Below are 17,853 nucleotides of genomic sequence, written 5' to 3'. Positions count from 1 at the left end.
GAAAAATTGCGCAAAGGACAAAGACGTAATTTATAAAAGAACTATAAATGGGCTAAAAAACATGACAAAAATATAACTTCCGTAAGAATCAAAATGAAAGAAATAGAAATTAAAACACAGGTACATTTTTTCACCTTTTGGAGTACCAAATAAAAAACTGATGCCCAATGTTAGCACAGGTACAAGAAAACGATCACTCTCATATGCTTCTAGAAGATTATAATTGGTATAACCTGTTTAGAGCACAAATTTGTAATAGTCTTAGTGTGTATACCCTTTTACCCAGATATTCTATTTCTACCAATATATTCTAAGGAACTAGTTATCAATATATATAAGGATTGTTCTACAAATACGTTCATTGTAGAATTGCTTACAATAGTGGCAATCATTTATATTCAACAATAGGTGATTGGACAATGGACTACCCTGACATTCAAAATGATAATGTTATTTCTATTCTTAGTTTTTTGAGAAATGTCATACTGTTTTCCATAGTGGCTGCACCAGTTTGCAGTCCCACCAGCAGTGTGTGAGGGTTCCCTTTTCTCCACATCTTCTCAATCATTTGTTATTTCTTGTCTTGTTAATTATAGTCATTCTGATGGGTATAAGGTGACATTTCATTGTAGTTTTGATTTGCACTTCCCTAATAATTAGTGATGTTGAATATATTTTCATGTGCCTGTTGGCCATCTATATATCTTCTTTGGAAAAATGTCTGTTCATATCCTCTGCCCAGTTTTTGATCAGGTTGTTCTTTTTTTGTTGTTGAGTTGTATGAGTTCTTTACATATTTTGGAAATTAACCCCTTGTTGGATATATGATTTGCAAATATTTTCTCCCAGTTGGTGGGTTGTCTTTTCATTTTGTTCCTGGTTTCCTTTGCCTTGCAGAAGCTTTTTAGTCTGATGTAGTCCCATTTGTTTATTTTTTCTTTTGTTTCCTTTGCCTGAGTAAACACGGTATTCCATATGATCCAGATATCCCACTACTGGGTATTTATCCAAAGAACATGAAATCAACAATTCAAAGAGATTTATGCATCCCTATGTTCTAGTCACAATGGCCAAGACATGGAAGCAACCCAAGCACCCATCAATAGATGAATGGATAAAAAAGATGTGGTGTATATATATAATGGAATGCTATTTAGCCATAAATAAATACAAAATCGTGCCATTTGCAACAACATGGATGGACCTTGAGGGTATTACGCTAAACAAAATAATCCAGACAGAGAAAGACAAAAACCATATGATTTCACTCATATGTGGAAGATAAACATATGGATAAGGAGAACAGATTAGTGTTTACCAGAGGGGGAGGGGGTGGGGGGAGGGTAAAAGGGGTAAAGGGGCACGTGTATGGTGATGGGTAGAAACTAGACTATTAGTGGTGAACACGATCCAGTCTATACAGAAACTGAAATATAATAATGTACACCTGAAATTTACACAATGTTATAAGCCAATATGACTTCAGTAAAATAATTTAAAAAAAAATGATGGAGCCAGCCCTGATGGCCTAGGGGTTAAAGTTCTGCTCGCTCCGCTTCGGCAGCCCAGGTTCAGTTCTTGGGCACAGAATCACACCACTCATCTGTCACTAGCCGTGCTGTGGCAGCAGCTCACATAGAAGAATTAGAAGGACTACAACTAGAATATACAACTATGTACCGGGGCTTTGGGGAGAAAAAAAAAGAGAGAGGAAGATTGGCAACAGATGTCAGCTCAGGGGGAAACTTTCAAAAAAAAAGATAATGTAGAAGTATACTTAATGATGTGGAAAACATTCACAATATATTGCCTTTTAAACAGATTATAAAATAGTGACATATAGCATGACCCAATTTGTATTTTAAAAAACTTATATATACATAAATAAAAATAATGGATATTTTAAAATGTTTACATTTATGTCTAGACTAGAGGTGTTTCTCTTTTACTTTCTTTTACTTTTACTTTGCAAATTTTCTATACAGTACAAATAGTACTGTTGTAATCAGAACAAATCAATAAATATATTTTAGAAAGTGCTTCCTACAAATATTTAGTACATGTTTTAATCACATAAAAACTCAGAAATCAACAATAAATTGACATTCATTTACTTATCTTAATACTTCAAAGGTGTCTTTTCAATCATGTGATTGTTGGCTAATGCCAGACAGTCACTCCTATCCAAAGTCCACGATCTTACTCACTACAATGAACATACAGCAATTTCTTCTCTTTTACTAGGCCTAATAGGGGAACCTGGGCCTCCAGCTCCATACTCATCTATATTTTATGCATAAATATATTAAATACCTCATTTAGTAATCTTAACACTTTAACAAAATACAATGGTCATGAACTGTATTATTTTAAAGATAAACATTTCCTTCCCTCATACAGACTAGAGAAACCACAAATCAATTACATATCCTCACTCTTGACCCCTCTTTCTATTTTACTGAAGATACATGGTAACTCAGATTGACCTACAATATCAGAGAATATCAGTTATGTTATTTTTCTAGAATCTTCCAGTTTGTTAACTGGTAGCCATGAGCTCTTAACCAGAGTTCTTGAGAACGGGCTTCTGGGGCCCATAAATCTCCTGAATTAGTACATAAAGATGTATGTATATGTGCACACGTTTTTCTGGGAAGATCATTTTTAGCTTCTATCCTTCTCAAAAGATTTGGGGACCCCAAAAAGCTTAAGCTCATATTACCTTCTACTACTTAATATTACTGCTTAATATTTCACAAGTAGAAATAAAATCTTTTGCTATTGTTCTATTTTGATAAGAGTAACTTTTTTGATTTCATAACTAGAAAGGCTGCCCATAACATCTGTCACCAGGTGGTATTCAGATTTCTCTTAAAAGGTATCTTTCAATTTGTATTATGCTCTTTAAAAAAAGATTTGATGAAGATGTTTTATAATATCTTTAATAGTCTATAATTAAAATAGTCTGGGGGCTAGCCCCATGGCCTAGTGGTTAAGTTCAGCGTGGTCCGCTTCGGCAGCCCAGGTTTGGTTCCTGGGTGTGGACCTACACCACCCGTCGGCGGCCATGCCATGGCGGCAACCCACATACAAAGTAGAGGAACAACTGGTAACAGATGTTAGCCTAGGGCTAATTTTCCTCAAACAAAAAAGAAAAAAAAGAGGAAGACTGGTGACAGATGTTACTCCAGGGCAAATCATCCTCAGCAAAAAAAAAAAAAAAAAAAAAAAAAGCCTATAATATAATCCATATAAAGAAAGACAGCTAGGTCTATAGCTCTAGAAATTACACAAGACATTCTACCATATGGAATCCAAAATTCTTGCAGTGAAAGGCAAAAGACAAAAGCATCTATTACACTAATCCTCAAAAATCTTCAAAACTAAAACCATATATAAGGGTTTTGCTACCAATTTTTAATTTTTTTATTTGAAATACTTATAAATTCATCGGAAGTTGCAAAAAATGTACATAGAGGTCCTATGGCCCCTTCAGCTAGTTTCCCCCAATGGTAACGTCTTGCACAGTACCATATTAAAACCAGGCAACAGACACTGGTACCATCCAGAGCTTATTCAGATTTCACTAGTTTTACAGGTACGTGTGTGTGTTTGTGTAGCTCTGTGCCATGTGACCACACATACAAATCCATGTAATCACCACGACAATCAGCATCCAGAAGTGTCTCATCACTTCAAGGCTCCCTCTTGCTACCCCTTTATAGCCACACCCATCCTCCTTCCCCCACCCCTAACTCTTGGCAACCACTTATCTGTTCTCCATCTCTATAATTTTGTCATTTCAAGAACGTCATATAAATAGAATCGGAGAGTACGTAACTTTTGAGATTGGCTTCTTTCACTCAGCATAATTTCCTTGAGATCCATCAAAGTTGTTGTGTGTATTAGTAGTTCACTCCTTTTTATTGCTGAGAGTATTCTGTGGTAGGATGTATTACAGTTTGTTGAACCATTCACCTACCAAAGGACGTCTGGGTTGTTTCTAGTTTTTGGCTATTATGAATAAAGTTAATATGAACATTTGTGTACAGGTTTTATGTGAACATAAGTTTTCATTTCTCTGGGATAAATGCCCAGGAGTGCAAACGCTAGGTCATACAGTAGTTGCATGTTTAGCACTTTTTTTTTTTTTTAAGAAACTCCCAACCTGTTTTCTAGAGTGGCTATTCAATTTTACATTTCCAACAGCAATGTATGAGTGATTCAGTTTCTGTGCATCCTTGCCAGCACTCAGGATTATCACTATTTTTTATTTTAGCCATTCTGATAGGTATGTTACAGTGATACCTCACTGTAGTTTTAGTCTTCATTTCCCTAATGACTAATGCAGTTGAACATCTTTTCAAGTGTTTTTACATTTAAAGTAATCATTGTTATGTTATGGTTTATGCCTGCCATTTTATTATTTGTTTTCTGTTTGTTTCCTGTTTTTCATTCCCCTATTTCTCTTTTCTTGCATTCTTGTGGGTTACTTAAACTTTTTTGAGAATTCCATTCTGATTTACAGTGTTTTTTAGTATATCACTTTGTACAGTTTTCCTATTGGTTGCTCTACGCATTCAATATCATATATAGTAACATGAATTCTACTGGTATCAGTGTTTTACCACTTCCGGTGAGTGTAGGAAGTTCTAAGACTTTCACTTAGGTCTCCTTGCCCTCCCCACTTTATAAATATAATTGTCTTAAGTTCTTTCTCTACATACGTTGAACACCCCACAGATGGTGTTATAATTTTTGCTTCAACCAAACATGATTTAACAAACTCGTGAGAAGAAGGATAATCTATTATATTTTCACCTTTTTTTTTTTCCCATTCTGCTCTTTTCTTTCTGAAGTTGCAAGCCATCTTATATTATTTCTTTTCTGTTGAGAGAACTTCCTTTAGCCACTCTTTAAAAGTAGGTCAGCTAGTGACAAATTCTCTTAGTTTTCCTTCATCTGAGAATGTCTTTATTTCCCTTTCATTCCTGAAATACATTTCTGCTGGATATAGAATTTGTGGTCAATAATTTTCTTCTTCCAGCACTAGAAAAATGTGCCATTTCCTTCCTCCATGGATACTCCATGGTCATGGATGAGAAATCTACTGTCATTAAAACCAGTGTTCCCCTACAGATGATGTGTCACTTCTCTCTGGCTGTTTTCAAGACTTTTTGTCTTTAGTTTTCAGAAGTTTAATTATGATTTGTCTTGGTGTGGGTTTCTTTAGATTCATCCTCTTTGGGAATCTCTCAGCTTCCTGAATTTGTAGCTTTATGTCCTTAACCAAATTTGAGAACTTTTCAGCCATCATGCCTTCAAATATTCTTTCAGCCTCAATCTTTCTCTTCTCCTTCTGAAATTCTGACAATAGAAATATTAGATCTTTTCATGTTTTCCCCAAAAGTCCCTAAGGCTCTGCTAGTTACTTTGTTTTGTTTTTCTGAAGTCTATTTACTCTGTTGTTCAGATTGGATTATTTCTATTGGTCTATCTTCAAGTTCAGTGATTCTTTCCTCTGTCATAGTCATTTTGTTATTGAGCCCATCTGGTGCATTTTTTATTTGGTTGTTACATTTTTCAGGACTGTAGTCTCCACTTGGTTCTTTTTTGTATCTTCTATTTCTTTGGTGAATTTTCTATTTTTTAATTTTTTTCAAAAAGTATTTGCAATTGCTCATTGCCATTTTTTTTTTTTTTTTTTTTGGTGAGGAGGACCAGCCATGAGCTAACATCCAATGCCAATCCTCCTCTTTTTTGCTGAAGAAGACTGGCCCTGGGCTAACATCCATGCCCATCTTCCTCTACTTTATATGGGACGCCGCCACAGCATGGCTTAACAAGTGATGTGTCAGTGAGCGCCTGGGATCCGAACCGGCGAACCCCAGGCTGCCGCAGCCGAGCGCGCGCACTTAACCGCTTGTGCCCCCAGGCCGGCCCCTCATTGTCTTTTTTTTTGACAGCTGCTTTAAAAATCCTTGTCAGATAATTCCAACATCTGATTCATCTTGGTGTTGGCATCTGTTGATTGTCTGTCTTCATTTAAGTTGTCATCTTCCTGGTGCTTAGTGTAACAAGTGATTATTTTTATTGTATCCTGGACATTTGGACATAGTTAGGAGACCCTGGATCCTATATAAATTTCCTATGTTAGCAGGCAGTTGCCCTGTTTACGTTTAGCTCGTAGCTTCTGGCCCACTTTTGTAGGCTGTGGTTCCAATGATAATTTAGTTTTCAGAGCCCTTACACTGTTATTCTGGTTTGGCACATTCACCTATTGCTGCTGGGGCTACTGCTTGATCTCTGCGGGTGCTGCCCACAGGAGCAGAATGCACTGCCCTGGGCCTGGTGCTGCTTGGTGTGAGGTGCAAACACACTAGGCTCAGGTCAGAGAGCATCACCTTGCACCTGCTCTTTGGGCTACTTGGTGCTGGCAGGGCCCCGGCTCAGTCCCTGTTGGTGCTGCCTGCAGGGATGTTAGGCACTTACCTGGGCCACCCAGTGCTACTAGATGAGAGGGAGGAGACATCAGACTGCAGGGTGGAGAATGCTCCCCTGGGCCCACAATCCAGGATGGCTGATTTTGCTGTCATTTTATAGATTCAGTTCAAAATGAGATCTTGAAGTTTTGGCACACAATCAGGGAAGATAATGGCACCTCAGTCACATACTGGACCCAACTAGTGCTCTGGGTCAAAATCCAAGTTTTAACTATGTATTTTCTAGACCTTATCAAAATTATAATAACTAACCATAAACCACATTAAATATATACCATCATGAAAAATATTTTAGGGTTACTTTATAAAAAATGTCAAAATATAAAAAATTGGTACTCTTTTACCTAAATTTTTTAAAAAATTAATTCTTTCTAAATATTCTAGTATTGGGAGAAACTATCTTTTACACAAAATGGAATTTTTGAACACTGATTTAAAGGGATATGACATAAGAAAATTTATTGTAAAAGCACAAATAGGATGGAAGAATGTGATACTAGTCTTCTATATCAGGACTCAGCAAATCTTTTTCGTAAAGGGTTCAATAGTACCTTTAGGCTTTACAGGCCATACAGTCTCTGCACAACTACTCAACTCTGCAGTTGTTGTGCAAAAGCAGCCACAGACAACACATAAACAAAGGGGTGTGGCTGTGTTCTAATAAAACTTTATTTACAAAAAACAGGCAATGGGCCAGATTTGGCCCATGGGTCACAGTTTGCTGACAGAAGTTACCTTATAAAACCATAAATTTAGAGCCAGAAAGGAACTTTGAGATCACCTAGTTTAACATTTTCATTGGACAAAAGAGGAAACTACAGCCCCAAAAGATTAAATAATTTCACTTATTTCACCGGGCTAGTGAATGGCAGCACCCAAACTAAGACTTTAAGGCTGTGTTATTACCGCGAGTCCAGTATTCTGATGCATGGATATATCATGCTACTGTATAATTATGAATAAGATCATTGGAGCATAGTGGAATATGCAAATTAATCAGATTTTACTTAAAACTTACAAAATTAATTATAAGAAAGGTTTTCAGAAAAAGTAATGTTATGTTGAAATAGCATCTAACTACAACCTGTGAGAGCTTTTAAAATGAATTTCATAAGCAGAGACTGCTAACAATTCAGAGAAAATATAAAATGGAGATATATTCAGAGAACGCCATCCAGGCACCTAGGAAAAGAGGACTTACTAGTTGCAATGATGCATTTCTCTACTACATGTGAACTTACATTAGACAAAACAGAAAGTACTTCCTTCTTACCCTGAACATGCATTTTTAACATTTATTATCCTAGGTTCACCAAACTTCTCCTTTTAGCCAGACAAAGCCCAAGTACCTGTTGTTGGCAGACATGGTCACATGCCTCGGCACTGGAGCATCTTTGAATACTTCACTTCCAGCAGTTGTGTGTAATGCGTAAGGCGGCATTTCAGCATCAGACTTAACTCCAAGAGAGTTTCCTTTGTCTCTTAACAGTGTTGGATTAGGTTTTTTGCTGATAGAAAAGTCTGAAGAAAATCCTGGTTGTCTGAGGGTTGCTTTTGGTTTTCCTATGAAGTTAGGCATACATAATGGAATCAATTAACCTCCCGAAACCCTAGTTTCACTACGTCACTCCCCTGTCCAGATGTTTTCTGTGGGTCTCTATTCTCAGAACAGTTTCTAAGAACATGAGGAGGCTGCCACTAGAGGGTTGGTCAATAGGGAGAGAGTAGATTGGTGAGTATTTAGCAGATGAGGTTCTTCAAGAGGTGGGCTTCATCTGCCGGACTAGCCAGTTACCTTCCCTCTACTCACCAACTAACACTTCAGTGGCAGCCACCTTCCATTCTTACAAATGCAGCACACACAGCCACATCTCGGTCCTCCCATGTCTTCTCCATCCATTTAAATTCTTCCCATTGTTTGAGTTCTGGGTTCAAGTCTCCCCTTTGCCATAAAGTTCTCCATTGCCATTCTCACTCACAATCATTGCTCCCTTGTCTAAAATGCTCACTGGCCACAGTGAGCACCTGCTCTTATATTATCATTAAACTATTTCTTGAGAATTTAGTTTTACAACTGATTACAAGCTCCTTGAGATAAGCGTTTAGTAAACACAGGCTGAGTTGTCTATAACAACTTTGTGTACTATATAATTCATGTTTTCCTGAAAATAAAGGATTTATACTAAAAGACATGATTTGCTAAATAAGACATTAAATCATAGCTTTTTGGTTTATTCAACATTCTGGATGAGGCTTTCCCCCAAATAACCTACAAGAATAAATCCACACTTCACCATAATAAGTTTAATTAAAATCCACTCTGAGTTATTTCACACTGTAATTACTTCACTCAGTAAGTCATACTCATCATGTTCACTTAATTTCAAACGGAAATACTAGCTTCAAGATTTCTCCCTGGATAAATGAATGTTAATAAATATAGGTGTTTATGATGAATATAAGCAATATATCCATAATTCCATAAGACAATGTATTCACAGACAGGCTTAAAAACTTCAGCATGTGAAAAGACTTTACCTTCTAGAGAAAATGGCATGATTTTCTTAACTCTCATCTGACAATTAACTTGCCGCCCAGTTTTCCTTTTAGAACTCCTCTGACGAGCCACAAGCTGAGCAATTCTTGCAGTTTCTGTGCAGGCCACAGCATAGCAGGTAATCTATTCATGAGAGGAAGGTGAGAGGAGAAACACTTCTCAGATTCACCGGTGCCTAGAGGCTGAATTTTATGTTAGAGCAAAATTATATTTTCTACAAGAGAAATCGAGCATAGTGTAGCACACTGAATAATCTTCTTTCCTCAAATTGAAAATTTCATTTACTCCTTGAACAGGTATTTATTAAGCAACTCCAATGTGCTAGGTGCTATGGGATTAACAAATGAACCAAAAGAAACCTGTGATATGCATATATTATCTCACACAATCTGTGAGATATGTTTTATTCCCATTTTATACATGGGAAAACAGAGGTTCAGGAAAGTTAAGCAACCTTCCTAAGTCACACAGCTAGGCTCTCTCTCTGAATCCAAAGTATGTACCTGTAACTGCTACTTGTATTACCTCTCAAAGACCAAGAAATCCTAGTGTTGCTACTGCAACAGATTAGCTGGGTGACTTGGGGCAAATCAGTTTATTCTCAGCTGTAAAACATGGGTGGGCCTACATCTGAGGTTTTCAAACTTCAATGGAGCCACAGGATTCCACAGAGGTGCCTCGGGGTCCTCACAGTGGCAGGGGTGTGAGGGTGAGGCAGGACAAGCAGAGGCCCTGGACCCTCCAGCACCTGCTTAAAACACAGCAGCTCAGCTTTTTATCTTTTAAAAAAATTGGTGTGATATATAGGATATTTGAAAAAAGTATGCAGACTATTGGGACTAGATGATCTCTAAAGCCCCATCTCGAGTTAAAGCCTTTGATTCTAAGTTGAAATCAAGAACAGGAAAGCAATAAGGCTTTATACCACAAGCCAAAACATGTTCCTACTCTTTGGGCCAGTATTTCTATTCCTGAAAATATATTACAAGAATATAATTCAAAGAAGAAAAAGTTACATACCCAAATATTTGCAATAGGGGTTATTTTAATAGTTAAAACCTAGAAACATTAAAAATGTCCAAAAGAGGGGAATAAAGAGTTGAGTAAATTATAGCATAGTAACTCTATGAAGCATTAATTTATCAACTAATTCAGACATTTGATCATTCACACATTCACCACATATTTATTAAGCACCAACTATTACAGGTGAAAAAACAATCTCTCATCCTCCAGAAACCTATGAAGGAAAAAGAGAGAGGCAAAGAGACTAAATGGAAAACACTGTGTCACGTGTTATGTTAGACGTATTACAAGGTGCCAAGTAGACAGAAAGGAGTGCTTACATCTGTCTGGGAGAATGAAGGATGCTGAAGCAAGTTTTATTATTCATATAATACTTAGTTAATTTACACCTGCTTCTTATAAAATGACCACAGACGAGGTGAGCTTCCCCTCTGACCACTCTTCCAGTCCTGGCTCCTTCTTCCTCCTCCGCCCCCTGCCTCCCCAACCCCCCGCAAACAGAGGAATGACTATTACAAGTTTCGGTGAGAAATACTCCAGACCTGTTCTATGCATTTACATAGGTAGAAATGTACCCAGAAAAACGTGCTGTTGGGGGGTGGGTGCTTTCTTATCTCTTGGATGGTGGTTTTTCCATCTCTTTCACACTGTACACTGGGCAGATACCAAGAAGAGAAACTGCTGGGTCACAGGGTATGTGCAATAAAAGATTTATTGGCTACCACCAAATTGCCCATGTTACCCATAAAATATTCTTCCAGAGAAATGAAAGGATTTAAAACTGCAGAATAATATGATCACGTTGCTGTGAAGGTGGGAAGAGGCTAGAGAGAAGGGACTAAAGACAAGGAGGCAGGGAGAGCCCCGTAATAATCAAACGTGCTGAACGTCAATTAGGGACTGAACCAGCGTCCAGACAGTAGGACTAGACAGGAGTGAGGGCAAACAACGAGGAGTTACAAGTATCTATCAGATTTGGCAATCAGGAGGTCATTAGTGACCCGGGCAAAAACAGCTGTAGTAGGTTTTTAATGGACGGGTATGACATTTAGGCAGTTAAGGTCTGCAGTATGGTTACATTGTTTGGACATGGAGACTGGGTAAACTTTAACTTTAAAATTTTTTATTTAATGTGGTTAAAATCTTATTTTTACAGGGGGCCAGGCCTGTGGCGCAAGCGGTTAAGTGCGCCTGCTCTGCTGCGGCAGCCCAGGGTTCACCGGTTCAGATCCCAGGCATGCACCGACGCACCTCTTGTCAAGCCATGCTGTGGTGGCATCCCATATAAAGTGGAGGAAGATGGGCATGGAGTTAGCCCAGGACCAGTCTTCCTCAGTAAAAAGAGGAGGATTGGCAGATGTTAGCTCAGGGCCAATCTTCCTCACATACACACAAAAAAATCTTATTTTTACAATGGAAAGAATTTGAGGGACGAAACAAAAGATACTAGACTCTGGGTTGTGCTTTGGATGCTGTTCTCTCCATCACCACCGATCCCAAACCACTTAGTTAATACTCTTCACTTGGACTTCTATCCTGGCTGTGAGACCGGAAGTGCCAGACAGGCAATGAAGAATTGGTCTGACTTCTCCGACACGCACAGTTACCTCCTTACCTCTCCAGATCTACTAGTCTCTATCCTGACAACTCCGGGCACACTTCTCAGATAGGCTTCTAGTGTAGGCGAGCCTAACTGCTTGAAGGGGATCCAGTCTCCAGTCAAGGATCTGTACTCTCCTTGGAGCCGGGGTAATGCTATTCCGTTTTTATGAGACTGTAGAACAGCTCGCAGCATTTTTGAAACCAGATCTGCTTCCAGCATCTTCACCTATAAGAACACAGTAGAAGGTTACTATAATATGATTCATTAGTCTGTGAATTCAAGTAGATTTTCAGAATTTACATTTAGATTATTCATAAATTGTTACGGAAAACGGTCTGTGCTATTACAATAGAGGGAAATAACTGCTGTGGTAGAGAAAAGCACAGAATACTATGAGAACACAGGGGAAGTCAGAAGGGCACAGATGAGCCTGGGGAGGGAAGACATCAGGGGATGTTTCCCAGATGAAGGGAGGCCTGACGGAGAGGGGATGTTTCCCAGATGAAGAGAGGCCTGAACGGAGTCCTGAAGGGGCAAGATGGAATCAGCCAGGCAAGGAGGAAAAGGGTATGTGGCGGGTGGGGATGGGGAGAGGTATCAGCTCCAAGTAAAGGGAACACAGAGTTCACAAGGCATAGAGGTGAGAGAGAAGTACATGGTTGGTTCTGAGAATTCCAGGCAGTTAAGTGGCTGGACCTGATTGAACAGAGACTCCAAGATGAGGACTGAAAGACGAGGATGGGAGAGATGAGACGAGGCAGACCCAGAAGAGATACTATATTATGGTAATATGTTTGCATTTTTGCCAAACATAATGTGGGACCTTAGAGGGATTTTAAATAGCGGAATGAAGTGGTCAACTCTGCATTTCAGAGAGATTCCCGCTATTCAGCAGTGGGGAAGATAAATGGGAAGGAGAAAGATTAATACGTTGTAAGAATACTGGGAAATGTGGAGGACCTGAAAACAGGGCCTTGGGAATAAACAAAAAAATCAATTTGAGAGGTAATTAGGAGGTGAATCAATAGGGACTGATTAACTGGTATGGATGATGAGGGAGGTTCCCAAGTTTCTAGAAGCACAGTGGATAGTAATGACCCCCACTGAGGTGGGGTAGAGGCAGGTTTGCAAGAGAGGAAGAGCGTGAATTCATCCTGGACATATGGAGGTTGGGATGCTCGTAGGGCAGCCCTGTAGATATATTCACTAGGAACTTAGGTTAGAGGTCTGAGCTGGTTACGGACTTGTTGGTCTTCAGCATATATGTGGTATTTGGTGTCCAGGGAGGCAAAAACAAGGTTAAGGATGGACCTCTGTGGAAAGCTGTCATTTAAGGCATGGGCAGAGAAAGAAGAGCCTATAAAAGGCTAAGAAAAAGCAACCAGAGAGACAGAAGTAGAAAAGGCAGAGTCAGTGTCATATAAACAAAAAGAAGAAAGAACCACGAAGAATGGCCTATGCAAAGGTGTCATACACAGCGGACAGGTCAAGTGAGAGAAAAACTGAAAAATGACTACTGAATATTTGCTACCTAGGAAACCCATGGGGACCCTGGGTAAGGATTTTCATTGGTCAGTAAGAGGTATTTTTCAAGATTAACCACTCATATTTTCTTTGGATTAATGGTAAATAGAACAGAGATACATTCAGAGAATGACATTCAAGCAGCCAGAAAAAGTGGACTTAGCCTTTCATTAAAGGAAGGAAAAAGGCAAGCCTTGTTAATTTTTCCTTCAACAGTGCTAGCCAATAGAACCTTCTGTGCTATAGTATTGGACATGTTTTATATCTGCACTGTCCAATACTATAGCCACTAGCCACATGTGGCCACTAAGCACTTGAAAGGTGGCAGCATGACTGAGGACCTGAATTTTTAATTTAATTTAAATTAAACATGGCTAGTGGATACTATATGGGACAGCATAGAATGCTAGACAGTCTTGTTCTTTCTCTGGTTTAGAAAACAGAAAGGAGGAATAGCATACAATTGTAGCAATTTCCTCATTTGTCCCTTTTAAAAAAGAGACAAAGTATCAGCTCACTTGTGGGTGCTTTTAATTATAAATATGATACTCAAATGACAGCAAGGTTTAAAGGCAAATAACCTAAGTATTCATTATGCACTTCTCTCTACTAAATATTAATTCTTTTCAAATTGTCACCACCAGCACCAACATTTAATTAATACTATTAATTAAATAGTACATAGTCTAGGAAAGTCCTACACTAGGTCCATATTCTCATTCTTCCTATAGATAGATAGATGGATAGACAGACACACACACACATATAATTATATATTAAAATCTTGATTTAGGTATAATTCATATACAATAAAACTCCCTCATCTTCTGTGTAGTGTATACTGAGTTTTGAAAAAATATATACACCCAGATAATGATCATTACAATCAAGATACAGACTTTTCCATCACCAAAAAAGTTCCCTCATGTGGGGTGCATAAGATATGAAAAAGTAAAATGCACAACAAAAACAGCATGAAGAATGAGAGAGAAGAACTGGAAGTACACCATTGGAAGGTTCCTATACTATACACGAAGTAGTATAGCATTATTTGAAAGGGGAATATGATAAAGACATATATTGTAAACCTAATGGCAACCACTATTTTTTTAAGGAGGTACAATAAGCCAGTAGTAAAGACAAAACAGAATAAAAGATTCAATCAAAAGGCAAATAGAAATAAAAAAAAAATTAGGGGGCTGGCCCCGTGGCTTAGCGGTTAAGTGCACGTGCTCCGCTACCGGCAGCCCGGGTTCGGATCCCGGGCGCGCACCGACGCACGGCTTCTCCCGCCATGCTGAGGCCGTGTCCCACGTACAGCAAGTAGAAGGATGTGCGACTATGACATACAACTATCTACGGGGGCTTTGGGGGAAAAAAAGGAGGAGGATTGGCAATAGATGTTAGCTCAGAGCTGGTCTTTCTCAGCAAAAAGAGGAGGATTAGCATGGATGTTAGCTCAGGGCTGATCTTCCTCACAGAAAAAAAAAAATTAGGCAGAGAAAACAACAACAACAAAGAACAGATAGGGCAAATAGAAAACATCCAGCAAAATGGTAGATTTAGAGCCAACCATACCAAAAATTACATTAAATGTAAATGATGGAAATATCCCAATATTCCATATGGATATAAAAGCAAGACTTACCTATGTACTATCTACAAGAAACTTATTTTAAATATAAATACACAGGTTAAAAGCAAAAAGATATGCCATGCAAATACATGACTATATTAATATCAGAACAAGGAATATTACCAAGGATTAAGAGGGACATTACATAATTAAGGAGTTAATTCATCAGGAAGATATACCAATCCTAAGTGTGACTGCATCTAACATCAGAGCTTTAAAACACATGAAGCAAAACCTAACAGAGCTGAAAGAATAAACAGATTCACAATTATGGTTGGAGACTTCAGAATTCCCTTCTCAGTAATTGGTGGAACCAGTAAACAAAAAATCAGTACAGATATAGGAGAGCTGAACAACAATTTCAACCAAACTGATCTAATTGATATTTATAGAACACTTCACCCCAATATAGCAGAATATACATTCTTTTCAAGAGCACATGGGACATTCATCAAGATAGAATATATTCTGGGACTCAAAACAATCCTCAACCAATTTAGAATAACTGAAATCATACAGAGCATTCTGTGACCAGAACAAAATTAAATTAGGTATTAGTAACAGAAATATATGTGAACAATCCCCATGTATTTGCAAATTTAATGACATACTTCTAAATAACCGAGGGTCAAACAAGGCCTCCCCTCCAAAAAATCAGAAAATATTTTAAATAAATGAAAATATAACACACAAAAATTTGCTGGATGCAGTTAAAGCAATATTTAGAGGGAAATTACAACATTATACACGTATGTGGGAAAACAAAGGTCCCCAATCAGTAATCTAATCTACTACCTTGAGGAAAAAAGAGAGCAAATTATACCAAAAGCAAGTAGAAGGATGGAAGTAATAAAGATGAGAGCAAAATCAATATTCAAATGATGAAATAGATCAGTTATGTAATAGGAAAAAAAGTAGAGAAAAAAATCATGAAATGAAAACTAGTTTTTCAAAAACATCAATAAAATTGATAAATTTCCAGGTAGATTAACCAAGGGAAAAAAGAGAACACAAAAAATCTTAATAATGGGATTGAAAAAGGGGCCATCAATACAGATCCTACAGACATTACATAGATGTTATTATGAACAACTTATGCCAATAAATTTGGTAAACCAGATGAAATGGATAAATTCATTGAAAGACACAAATTCCAAAGCTTGCTCAAGAATAAATAGATAACCTTAATATCCCTATATCTATTAAGGAAATTGAATTTGTAGTTAAAAACCTTCACACAAGAAAAACTCAAACCCAGAGGGCTTTATTGGCAAATTCTACCAAACACTTAAAGAAGAATTAATACCACTTCTATATAAACTCTTCCAGAAAACAGAGGGGAAGGGAACACTTCTGAAGTCATCTTACGAGGCCAGCATTATGCTGATAACAAAACCAGACAAAGACATTACAAGAAAAGCACAGACCAATATTCCTCATAAACATAAATGCAAAAATTCCTAATATCAAATCAAATCCAACAATATGTAAGAAGGATAATACATCACCATCAACTATGGCTTACTTTAGGAATGCAAGGTGGGTTCAACATTCCTAAGTCAATCAAGGTAACTGACTGTATCAACAGACTAAATGAGAAAAACCACATGATATCAACAGGTGAAGAAAAGACATTTTAAAAAGTTCAAAACCATTTATGATAAAACCTCGCAGAGAATAAGAACAGAAGGGAACCTCCTTAACCTGATAAAGAGTATCTGTGAAAAACCCACAGCTAACATCATATGTATCAGTGAAAGAGTGAATGCTCTCTTCCTAAGACTGGGAACAGGGCAGGAATGCCCACTCTCTTCATTCCTATTTATTATCACACTGGATGTCCTAGCCAATGCAATAAAGCTGATTTCAAGACTTACTATAAAAGCATATTAGGGGCTGGTAGTGTAGTGGTGAAGTTCGTGTGCTCCGCTTTGGTGGCCTGGGGTTCATGGGTTTCAGATCACAGGCATGGACCTACACACCGCTCATTAAGCCATGCTGTGGCAGCATCCCACATACAAAATAGAGGAACACTGGCACAGATGTTAGCCCAGGGTGGATCTTCCTTAAACAAAAGAGGAAGATTGGCAACAGATGTCAGCCCAGAGCAGATTTTCCTCACCAAAAAAAAAAAAAAAAAAACAACAAATTCAACTATGAGTTACTTCACAAATAAGTATACCAGGAAGCAATTTAAAAAAAAAGTATATTAATCAAAATAATGTGGTATTGTCAAAAGGATAGTCACATCAATGGAACAGAAATATAATCCAGAAACAGACCCAAATATACACGGTTAACTGATTTTCGACAAAGATACAAATGAAATTCAATGGAGAAAGTCCAACAAATAGTGCTGGAACACTACTCATCCATATGCAAAAAATGAACCTCATATCATATACAAAAATTAACTCAAAACAGTTCATTTAGGTCCTAAATGAAAAAGTTAATACTGTAAAATTTCTAGAACAAACAAAGGAGTAAATCTTTGTGACCTTGGGTTAGGCAAAGACTTTTTGAATCATAGAAGGAAAAAACTGACAAATTGGATCTCATCAAAATTTAAAATTTCTGCTCTCCTAAAGGCTGTTAAGAAAATGAAAAGACAAGCCACAGACTGAGAGAAAATATTTCCATAACACACCTGGTAAACGGCTGGTAACCAGCATATATAAAAACACTCAAAACTCAATAATAAGAAAACAAAGAGCCCAATTAAAAATGTGCAAAAGATCTGAACACATACTTCACTAAAGTAGAGAGGCAGATGGCCAAAAAAACCACAAGATGCCCAACAGCATTATTCATTAGGGAAATGCAAATTAAATCCACAATGAGATATCACTACACATCTACTAGAACAGCTTAAATTTTTTAAAAGCTGACAATATGAAGTGTTGATGAGAATGCAGAGCAACTGGAATTCTCATACATTTCCAGTAGGCGTGCAAAATGCTACTCTGAAAAATAGTTTGACGGTTTCTTAAGAAGTAAAGCATAC

General features: G+C 37.7%; 1 protein-coding gene across 2 annotated transcripts in view; it reads right to left on the bottom strand.

Moving 5' to 3' along the window:
• Positions 1 to 17,853, bottom strand: part of TDRD7 (tudor domain containing 7) — an 88,930-nt gene that overhangs the window by 60,648 nt on the left and 10,429 nt on the right. Inside the window, exons 2-4 of one of the 2 annotated variants that reach the window (XM_058523585.1) lie at positions 11,702 to 11,914; positions 9,042 to 9,183; positions 7,853 to 8,066 (exon numbers count right to left, since the gene is read on the bottom strand). In XM_058523585.1, coding sequence (XP_058379568.1) covers positions 7,853 to 8,066; positions 9,042 to 9,183; positions 11,702 to 11,908 — 563 coding nt within the window. In that variant the 5' untranslated portion in view covers positions 11,909 to 11,914. Of the gene's footprint in view, positions 1 to 7,852; positions 8,067 to 9,041; positions 9,184 to 11,701; positions 11,915 to 17,853 lie in introns of those variants that run through there. The other variant, XM_058523586.1, reaches the window with a different exon arrangement.

This window comes from Diceros bicornis, chromosome 28 (genome assembly GCF_020826845.1).
Source record: "Diceros bicornis minor isolate mBicDic1 chromosome 28, mDicBic1.mat.cur, whole genome shotgun sequence".
In the NCBI taxonomy this organism is placed as follows: domain Eukaryota; kingdom Metazoa; phylum Chordata; class Mammalia; order Perissodactyla; family Rhinocerotidae; genus Diceros; species Diceros bicornis.
Note: the sequence above shows the minus strand (reverse complement) of the source record. Positions and strands in the feature narration are given on the sequence as shown.